The 10,561-nt window shown below is 47.7% G+C and overlaps 1 protein-coding gene across 3 annotated transcripts in view; it reads left to right on the top strand.

The window, feature by feature from the left end:
* The first annotated feature begins 1,023 nt into the window (after nucleotides 1-1,023).
* LOC147446012 (pleckstrin homology (PH) domain-containing protein) overlaps nucleotides 1,024-10,561 on the top strand; it is a 308,711-nt gene continuing 299,173 nt past the window's right edge. For 2 of the 3 annotated variants that reach the window (XM_086525328.1, XM_086525327.1), the window contains exon 1: nucleotides 1,025-1,726. In XM_086525328.1, coding sequence (XP_086381454.1) covers nucleotides 1,630-1,726 — 97 coding nt within the window. In that variant the 5' untranslated portion in view covers nucleotides 1,025-1,629. Of the gene's footprint in view, nucleotides 1,727-10,561 lie in introns of all 3 variants that reach the window. The other variant, XM_086525329.1, reaches the window with a different exon arrangement.

The raw sequence follows: 10,561 nt of genomic DNA, 5'->3' as shown, positions 1-10,561 counted from the left end.
AACCGATGAGGATTGGTTGGACTTGACACACCTCTACGATACCCTATTGAGCTAAACAACACCTATGGAAAAGTGCTATATAATGCCTTATTGGACACGTGTGCTAAATATAATCTCCTATCATATGGGGTGTGGTGTCAGTTAGGGAAGCCACCTCTATCTGAGAGTATTATCCAAGTCAAGGGTGTCAACAAGAAAAAAGCTGTAATTTTGGAATCTGGCACACTTCTGTCAGTTATGACAATGGGATTGTAGCTCAAGACTTTTTGGTCATGCCTATTGGAACTATGGAGGGTAATATAAACCTAGAACGCACGTGGATGATAGCTACCAAATGCACTATTGATTGGGGGACAGGGGGTGTCACAACACAGAAACCAACTCTTAGCCCTGTCACGCAAGCCATAGTCCCTGAGATATTGCCTCTTAAGGAAATAAAACCCAAAACATTGCATGTCCAAGAGGTTGAACCATATGTCCCCATTGCCCAAGTCTCTAGAGCTTCAACTGATGTAGATAAAGCTTGAGACACACAAGACCCATCCCAATATAACAAAGAAAACATACAAGTGGGTCCCTAAAGCTTCTTTAGCGACCATAGCCAGTGCTAAAAGACAAAAGCCTGGTAGGAGACGTCCATTCGCCCCAAAGATATCAGAAGAACATGATAATGGACCTTGTGTATCAAGGATAAGGGGGCGGGTTGGTAGGGGTGTCTGCCCTGATAGCCGATGTCGTATTGGTCCCTGGATGATGTCATGGCTCGACACGAGCATGCCAAGACCTTGTAATTTTTTGGGTTGATCAATATAATTCACTCACAATTGTGAGTTTTGCAAAAAAAATAAAATAAAATTTGTAGAAGCTAAAGTGAAGGAATGGCATTGCGTGCATAACCTTAAAGTGAAGGAATCTCACAAAAATAAATTTTGGGTTGCTCTCAAAGACAAAGTGAGAATCCAAATTCCAAGTGGCAGCTGCTTCTGAGGCTCGAGCGACACGTTTCACAGCCTTAGCTTTGTTGACTCGTGAAGTTCGTGTCAAGATTTTAGCAGGCAACGCCACCTGCCCCCACCCCTCTGTCCTTCCACACACACACACACACACACACACGAGCGCACGGACACACGCACACATACCCACTGACGATCGGCCGAAACCTTCTGCCCGCCAAAACCCTTGTACCCGTACTGCGCCTCTGGCAGCATTTTCAGGGAGATCTGGCAAAGCTGATGTCTTTGTTTCGTACGGATAATATTTTTGCATGAAAGAGCATTCGTTTTTAAATTTATCTGCAGAACCCATCAAGCAGTACGTCGGAGAATTCCATTAAGCAGTAGTATCTCGTTTACCTATCAAATAGTCGGCACAGATTTGCGGAAATTCATCTTTGCAGGGGTTGCAAAATATTTTCCCGCTCACAATAGGCTGTAGCTTCATTGGCACTATGTTAAGTATATAGTACAGGGGCAAAGCTAAACAGATTCCCCGAGAAGAGGATTCTTTTGGTAGATAATTTAACTTGTACAGACACTAGTGTTGTTTTGGACCACCTCTTGCGGTGGTTGGCATCATTGGTTGTTTGCAGCAACAGGATTCCACATTGTTGAGATACGTTAAACTTAAATCATGTTGGAGGAGCACGTTGCTTTCTACTTGCAAAAGTACTTGGGCAACTATGTCAAAGGTTTGTCCAAGGAGGCATTGAAGATAAGCGCTTGGCAAGGTACCATGGCGTGAATATTACTGTTCTTGCATTTTGGATTTCTTATCATTGTAATTAGTAAGTGCATAGGAGCGGGTACTGCTTTTCCATTTTGGATTTCTTGTCATTGTAATAAGTAAGTGCATAGGAGCTGTTGCTGCTCTTCATTGTGGATTTCTTCTTGTTGTAAGTATTAAGCGCATAGGATCCGAGAAGAGTGCTTTATTTTTTCAGTGAACGCATTCTCTCTCTCTCTCTCTCTCTCTCTCTCTCTCTCTCTCTCTCAATGGGTGCATGCTGCTTTTCAAGTGAAGAGGGATGCTATGACAAGTATGCATAATCCAATGGCCAAGTTGATATGGACCAAATAATGACACTTGCGATGGGGACAAAGTCTCTGTTGTGGAATATCAGGGGTATCTTAGACACTTCAGAGCAATGAGACATGTCTTAGAATGAATAGTGTATAAATCAGGTGACTCAATAGTCTGGCCAGAGTCCCATATGTGTAGGGCGCTTTTGTCTTTGGGAAGGGCTAACACAAGGAGCTACACGAAGTGAGAGCTTTAGGGCATTCTTCTATTTCCTTTAGCTAAGGACATGGCACGGCACAATGCCCAGTGCAGTATGTAGGGAGGGTATTTTTGGTCTTTCAATCCCTGATATGGGAATCAGGGAAAGAAATGAAGGGGATAAAGTAGGATACAACCTCTATAATCCATTAGAACTGAGAGATTGGAGGAGAGCAGGATGAGATAAGCATAATCATTATGATGAAGAGTTAAGTTTAAAAACTGTGTACATAGTGGTGGATGATACCAAATACAAATTTTCCAAATAAACACTTGTATTACCAGGGCAAGTTTTGGCCTTTGCCTACAGGCCAATAACAGATTGTCATGCGGTTTTCTTTTGATGTCCCTGCAATAACCAACAAGTGATCCACAAAGTCAATACATACATCACCTTGTTGCTTCACAAAGACCTAGAACGAATCTAGTTACATATGATTTGTATGCCTAGATGCTTGTCCTTCACCCACCTTGCTTTTCTATTGAGCTCATGCTTGAGTCATTTGAGCAGCAGGAAGAATTTCTCTTCGATGGGATTTCAATGCCGCATGCATTTCTTGATTATTCTCTTGGGAGTCTCTTGATCACACCTAGGCCGGTTTTCATCACCAAGAAGCATTCGTTTATAAAGAAGATTTGTAGTATGTGCTACTGTTGCTTGACCCTGACTTGTAGAGGGAAAGCAAGGCTCACTGTCAGCTGCCATTGCACTGGTCTTGGTCTCTGACACACTTGCATGTCAAAGTCTCTCAGCTTCTCCACCTTCTTAAAGTGTTAGACCTGTTGTAGGTCTGCTGGCACCGAGCTTTCCTCCTACTTAAAGGAGAAGCAAGAGAAAGAAGGTTGGACTGGTGGCAGGTGGTTCGTTTGCAGCTTCCATCATGGCTCTTACGCAGCGTGTGCTTGCTCTTGTAGATGAGCGTCTCTGCACCGAGGGTAGTGGACTTATTGTTGGAAATATGGTGCATGAATGCACGTGAAGATGGAGAAGATGAAGTAGAAACTCAGGAGAACACAACACAGGAAGTAGCATTACAAAGAGTGCTAATACAAAAGGGACAGCTTGCCCTAGAGTGATGGGCATATATACAACCCCGGGAATAAAGCCTCCCTAGTGAGGGAAAAAAGTGCTTTGGCGGTCGTAAGTGTGTTCACACATCCCTTGTTTTTGAGCAAAAAGTGGGATGCCACCCCGTTGCAAAGAGGAGATTGAGAGACAACCCCTTGTATGGAACTCCTATGTTTGGATTCTGAGCGGAGACGGTTTGGAAAGTAAAAGTTCATTGATTGGGCCATTTGGGATTCTTGACCAGCACGCTCTATGATTTCTTGGTGTGAGGCCAGACTCTTACTAGCCCACTAGATGGCAGAGCAGTTTGATATTGGCAGGAGTGAGGCGGAGGATAACGGAGGTAGAGGAAGCCATACCTCTGCATTAGGACCAAGTATGGCTACTATGTCTGAGCTGTTAGAATAGGCAGTAAAGATGCAATGAAGATAAGAATTGGCTTCTGATCGGGTGGCTCGACTACGCGAAGATCCTCTGATACGAGAAAACACCTGCAATGCCACATACATGAACATGAACAAGGTAACTATGGAGAAGAGAGATTACTAACGTAGAGAGAGAGAGAGAGAGAGAGAGAGAGAGAGAGAGAGAGAGAGAGAGAGAGAGAGAGAGACGATGAAATGAAATGTTCTATTAACGTCTTCAAAAGGCCAAAGTGACCTATGAGACTAGAAAGTCACAATGTGGTGGATCTGATACAAAGTCAATAGTAACAAGATGACGAAATGATAGAATAAAATATTATGGAATCCTAGACTGTTGGGTGTGGACTAAGCAGCTAGAATAGCTAGCTGGGATAGGTAGATCATAGGATAATCTTTCCTCTCATCAGTCTCTCTCTGTGGAATAGCTAGCTGGGATAGGTACATCTCATCAATCTCCTCCATGGTCAGTAGTCTGACCGGTCGTTGTGCATGTCGAGCCAAAGTGACCTGAATCCTCTGATGCAGCCTCTGTCGATGTTGTGTAGTCCTCCGCAGTCCTGGGCGTCTAGATCTCCCTAGCTCAGTCGCTCGTTCGATCAGTATGCCTCTGGTGTAAAGCGACGAGCTCTGCTGTGGTAGTAACTCCTCCGGGTGTCCAGTGGCAGCTCTAAAGAAGTCTGTGATCTGTCTCTGAGACTGGCTAATCTTTCCTCTCATCAGGCTCTCTCTGTGTCTGCGCAGCTCGAGCAAAAACAACCCCAGGCATCTCTGATCCTCGTACCGCATGACTCTAGAGAATGGTCGAAAGCCCTCTCTGAACAAGCAATGGAAGCGGCCTCGTATCTCGTAGTGGACAAGGCAGTGGCATGTGTAGTGCAACTCTGTCTCAGGCTTGATGTCACACAGGGGGCATGTCTTGGCCTCAGCCGGTACTCCGCTGTATCTCCCAGTCTCGATCCGCAGCTGGTGTGAAGATGTGCATATCTGGCCAATAGCACATCGCATCGCACCCCATGAGATTGGGGAGTGTCCATGTATCTGGGCCTTGTCACAAAACCATCCTCCGTAAGCTGGAGGAGATGCTCTCTGTAGAAAGCCATCTTCGTGCCTAGCTCCTGTACTGGCTGTATCCATGTCCTCTTGGTGTTTAGCTGGGTCAAGTCCTGGCGAATGAGCCTGGTGATCTCGGACTGTGTAAGTGTCAGAGAGGGCGCATCCAGTGAGTACTGGAAAGGAGGCAATCTGTCTATGCTGAACCCATGCGCCTGAAACCATGATGTCATCTCCCCATACCAGCATGTTGTATCTCCCTGCACGGCTAACTGTCGAGAGGACTCAAGTGCAAGGCGTGCATATCTGTCTCTGGGGAGTTCCCACATGCGGTGTATGAAGGAGACCGATCTTGTGAGCGTCTCAACCACCAGTGGGGAGGCAGCTAGCTCTGCTCATATAATAGCACGTGGTACTGAAGTCTTGGCCCTAATGAGCCGCGAGATCATAGAGACCAGAGGCTTCTCCATGCCCCCCCATCCATCACTTCGGCCTGTCCTCCCGTGATGGTCCAGTGAAGGTCCCCAAATCTCAGCTCCATAGAGCAATACAGAAGCCACCAAAGTGTTAAAGAGCTAGAGCTTCGTCCGAGGCTCCTGAAACTGGACCTGTGAACACATCGTTTCCAATTTACCCAATGCTGCATGGGCTCTGGTCAATCGAGTCTCTGCTGCCCTCCTCAGTGAAAATGCTGGCCCACTGAAAACCACTCCAAGGTAAGTGTAAGCATCTGTATACTCCACCTTCTCCTGTCCGTATGTGAAAGCGGGCGTTGACCTCCTGATCCACTGTGGGGTGGTATTAAATACCATGACCTTGGTTTTGCCAAGGTTGACGGACAAACCACTTTCTTGGGCAAACCTATGCAAAGCATCCAGGTAACGTTGCATCCCCTCCGGAGAGTCAGAGATCAAAACAATATCATCAACATATAATAGTAGTGGAATCCATGTCCCCGCCAGTTGTGCACCTCTATCACCATCTCTCTCAATGTAGTCAGAAACCTCATCTACATACATACCAAATAGAGTAGGAGAGAGCGGGCAGCCCTGCTTCACCCCAACAGTGGAGTAAACTGGTGTGGATAGACCCTTTGGAGTGCGTACATGCCCCACTACTGACGTGTATAATGCCATGACCCCCCAAATGAGCTCTGTGGGTACTCCCATCTGCTGTAATCTGCGCATCATTCTCGCTCTGGGCACTGTGTCAAATGCTTTACGGAAATCCACAAAGCTGCAATAGATCCGTCTCCCACGCGATCTACCCTCCTCAATGATGGCTCTGAGGGTCAAGATATGGTCAAGAGTAGAAAAACCCCTCTTGAAACCTGCCTGCCCGGCTGCGCGCATCCCCTCCCTCTCTGCCCATCTACTCAGCTTCTGCTCAAGAATAGATGCGTACAACCATGCCAGTGTGTGTCCAATCATGCTGGTGCGATAGTTCCCATGCTCCATAGGGTCTCCTGACTTGAAGATAGGTACAATAGTAGATAGGCTCCAGGTATCAGGCAAGCCCTCACACATGGCACGGTTAAACATAACTGCTAGAAGCTCTACTAGTAAATCTCTGGCATGCATGAAATGCTCAGCCACTAAGCCATCATGATCATATGCTCTCCCAGTCTTCATCCCGTCTCAATGGCCTTCCTCACCATCTCAGCGGTGAAAAAAACACATGTATGCGGGCATGGATCGGGGGGGTCAGGAAAGGGGGGCTGCTCAAGAACTGTGTACAAAGATGATGCATACTGGCCCCAAGCCTCTGTAGAAGTGATGGCAAGGGGGGAGGAGTGTTCATGAAAGAGCCTTCACGCCTCACGTGAGTCCTGACTCAAGAATAACTGGTATAGATCTTGCTTTAGGCGAGCTAGGAATGCCCTCTTCTTCCGCCGCACTAGGCGTCGGAAGTCAATCTGTGACTGCCTATGAGTGATGTTCCCCAAAAGTACCTCCCTCTGAAGTCTAGTTCTAGTGTCCCGACATTCCTCATCATACCAACTGTTTTGGGGCATGCTCCCTGAACGGCGTCTCTGCTCAGGTTGGGTATATGGGTATGCCTCTACTGTGCTGCATCATGTAGTGTCCGTGTCAGTATAGTAGTAAGCTCCTCCAGAGGTCGCCCTGGTTCCTCTGTGCACATGCGTCTGTAGATCCCATCTATGTGTACAGAGTCCGTCTCCCGCGTGAAGGTGTAGCGAGTAGCGAGTAGGGGGTGCTGCCTGTAGCTTGTGTGTTACACTAAACTGGAAAGAAATGGTCAGCGATATAAGAGCATGATCCACTGCCACACCAACAGGTCTGGGTCCAACCGTGAGGTCCTGAATACTAGAGATGAGGCTTGGTTGTGCCATGACATAGTCCACTGTGCTGGCTCCATGTCTGTGTGGGAAGCATGTGAAACCTCCCGAAGCAGGAAACCTCTGTAGGCCATTCAAGATGGCCAGTCCATTTGCGGTGCCCATATCTATCAGGTGTTTTCCATACTCAGTATGTTCCGCATCATGTGATAGTTTGGACAGGCCCGTCTCTACAACATCTAGCTCTCTCATCATCTCCTCTGAAGTATCATAAAACACTGTCTGGTGATGGGCAGTCCTAGCATTGAAGTCCCCTAGAATGATAATGTCACCATCTCTAGAGAACTCCCATATGTCATCATCCAAAATAGAAAAGGGGGACTGTCCTCTGGGTGATGCATAGCCCGACGTACTCGGGGGAAAGTAGCAAATAGCAATGTAGAGATATCTGCCTGTCTCTGCTTTCAATCTCACCCACATGTAACTAGCCTGCTCATCTCTACGGGCTATATGTATCAATGGCTCCAAGTCCTCTCTAAATAACACTGCCACACCCCCCGAGCCCCGTCCTCTTTGTTGTGAGCGTGTCTCCTGTCTGTAAGCTGTCTCCCATCTGTATCCATTGATGTGAGGCATGTATTGCCCAGGGGCCTGGTGTGTCTCAGAGTAGAAGATGATGTCTCTTCCAGTAAAGCTATCCTCAAAAGCACCCACATCAAGACGCATGGATCCATTACAGTTCCAGGCAGCCACTTTGAGTGTTGTCCCATAAGTCTCGCACCGTCATGTGGAGCGTCGCTCTAGTATTACTACTCTTCCATCTCGGCAAAAGGCAATCTTGCCTTTTCCCCTTGTTGCTCTAATCTCCGGCATTACTTCCTGCATAGGAGCGATCTGCGAGAGGGTAAGATCATCCCCGAGAAAAATGCCCGTCTCTTTAAGAGTTGGCCTTTTCTTCAAGGACGACTGTTTCGCTTCCATGGAGGGAAAACGGAGGATGAGTGCCCTTTCTTTCGAGGTTTCCGCACTGCTTCCATTTTTCTTTATGTTGCCCACTCTCCAAGCTTTTGTGTGCGTCGGCTCATGAACCCCCATCAAGGCCATGAGTTCTTTTACCTCTTCGTCCACATTGCCTTTGTCTTTAAGATCGCAAATTCTCACATGTAAAGCGCGCACACGTCTTCTTTGCTCCTCCTCTAGTGTCTGATTAATGATAGTGGGTGTGGACGTGGTTGTTATCTCTTTGCCTTTTCCTTTCTTGGCCACCTCGATCCATTTCTCGGCTTCATCCGCCTTCTGCTGAGTTTTGGTAAGAACATCCACCCAAGAAGTCGTCATCTCTTTGTGTTGCTCTTCTCCCTCTTTGATGGCCCATACTTGCTCCTTGATAGTGTTGATTTCTTCAATTACTGAGGGTCGCAGTTCGCCCTCTTCCAGTGTGCTGCTTGATCGTGCTTCTGCGAGATCTTTCTTGAGTGACGCAATCTCTTCGTCCTGAGTCGTCACTCGGTCTTCCAATGCGTTTATCTTGCTTTCTTGGATCAGGACGCGTCCTTCCAGCATTTTTATTGTGCCCAATAGATTGCGGTTCATCTTGGTAATAGTCTCCGTTATTTCCTCTTTGCACTTTTGAATGGCATTCTCTAGGGGGTCGGCTTTATCACTCAGCTTTTCATGCTTAATCACTGTCCGGAAAATAGCCACTAAGCGTACATATATATCCACACTATGCATACATTGTCTCTCGCATCAAGCATACATCCGCATCAAGCATTCCACTGCGTGTAAAGGTACAACCACAGCCCACTGCGAGCGTCGGCCTTAAAACAAAAATAATGGGGGGCCTTGCGCCCAATGTCCTGGTCTGCTCTTGTTCTAGCACTTGTAGGAGAATCGGCCTTACTGATTTTGTGATTTTTCGGTGGGCAGCGCTTTCCGCAGGGAAAATCAAATAATTAAAGCAAAGCAGAGCAAAGCAATGCCATGCAATTTTCAATTTTCAATTGATTTTTCAATTGATTTGTGTTTTAATGCCATGGGCGATGGCGACCTTAGGGCGAGGACGAGGAAAGAAGGAAAGAAGGAAAAAGAGAAAAAGAGGAAAAAGGAGGGGGGGGGGGGGGGGGGGGGGGGGGGGGGGGGAGGAGATAGGGGCGAGGGGCGAGGCTAGGGGGCGAGCTGCGAGAGGCAAGGGCAAGGGCAAGGGATAGGGGGCGAGGAGCGAGAGGCGAGGGCTAGGGGCGAGGGGCGAGGGGCGGGGGGTACAAGGCGAGCAGGTGTAGGCCAGGACGAGGGCGAGCAGGTGCAAGGCGCGCGGGTGCAGGGCAGGCGAGGGGGCGAGGGCTAGGGGGGCGAGGTTGGTGCAAGGCGAGCGGGTGCAGGCCAGGACGAGGGCGAGCAGGTGCAGGGGGAGCGGGTGCAGACCAAGACGAGAGAGAGAGAGAGAGAGAGAGAGAGAGAGAGAGAGAGAGAGAGAGAGAGAGAGAGAGGGGGGGGGGGGGGGGGGGGGGGGGGCTCTCCATGCTGATCACAAAGCTGCATATACAAGGGTCCTTGGGAGTTATGACATAGATGGTACTTGCCCTCGATGGAAAGCTCCTTGACACACAACACTATTAGTGATTGTCAGCCAAAGATCTAGAGAAACACACGGAGACTCGAGAGAAACTAAAACAACTGAACATAATTGAGAATAGAGAATAGAGAGAGAGATGACATGGCATAGCGGAGGTCGGCGTCCAGAAGCACTGACCCCAAAGATTGTTGCCCTTCTCGGTATTTCTTTATTATTAAGCTTCGACAAGTACAATGTCCGAAGGTCCTCTCTCTAGCAAGCTCCCAAGCTAATCTGCCCTGAGAAGAGACCTTGGCACACTTATGAAGGCCCTTGGCCTTGCCCTAAAGAAGTTACACGAAAAGCATGCATCTGGCGCCCCAAAAGCAAGCATCCAAAGGCTGTCCATATGCACTGGCATGTCAGTTGTTGCCTCCGCAAATCGCGCCTCAGTGATCTTAAATGGTGCCTTCCTTTTAGACGTATGAACTGTTTTATTGTAGGCAAACTCCACCAAGGGCAAATACTTCTCCCATTGAATCTTCTGATTAGAGATGTATCACTTTAACAAGTCCAGGACCACTGAATTGGCTATCTCCAATTGCCCATGTGTCTGTGGGTGAAACGAGGACAAGAAGTCAAGCCTTATGCCTATATTCTCCTAGATTGCCCTCCAAAACAAAATTGTGAAGTGGGGATCTCTATCTGAAACTATAGATTCAAGCATACCATGTAATCTGAAACCTTGTGAGACAAACAACTTAGCCAAATGGTCGGCTTTGGGTGTGTTCTTTACCGGGATAAAGGGGGCCTATTTATTGAATCAGTTGATGACTGTCCAAGTGCCATCATGCCCACTCTTGAGTCTTGGGAAGATAAAAAATGAA

The sequence above is a fragment of the Adiantum capillus-veneris genome, chromosome 12, assembly GCF_014529385.1.
Source record: "Adiantum capillus-veneris isolate H3 chromosome 12, ASM1452938v2, whole genome shotgun sequence".
NCBI classification, from domain to species: domain Eukaryota; kingdom Viridiplantae; phylum Streptophyta; class Polypodiopsida; order Polypodiales; family Pteridaceae; genus Adiantum; species Adiantum capillus-veneris.
The sequence above is the reverse complement of the archived record's forward strand: the minus strand, read 5'-3'. Positions and strand labels throughout refer to the sequence as shown.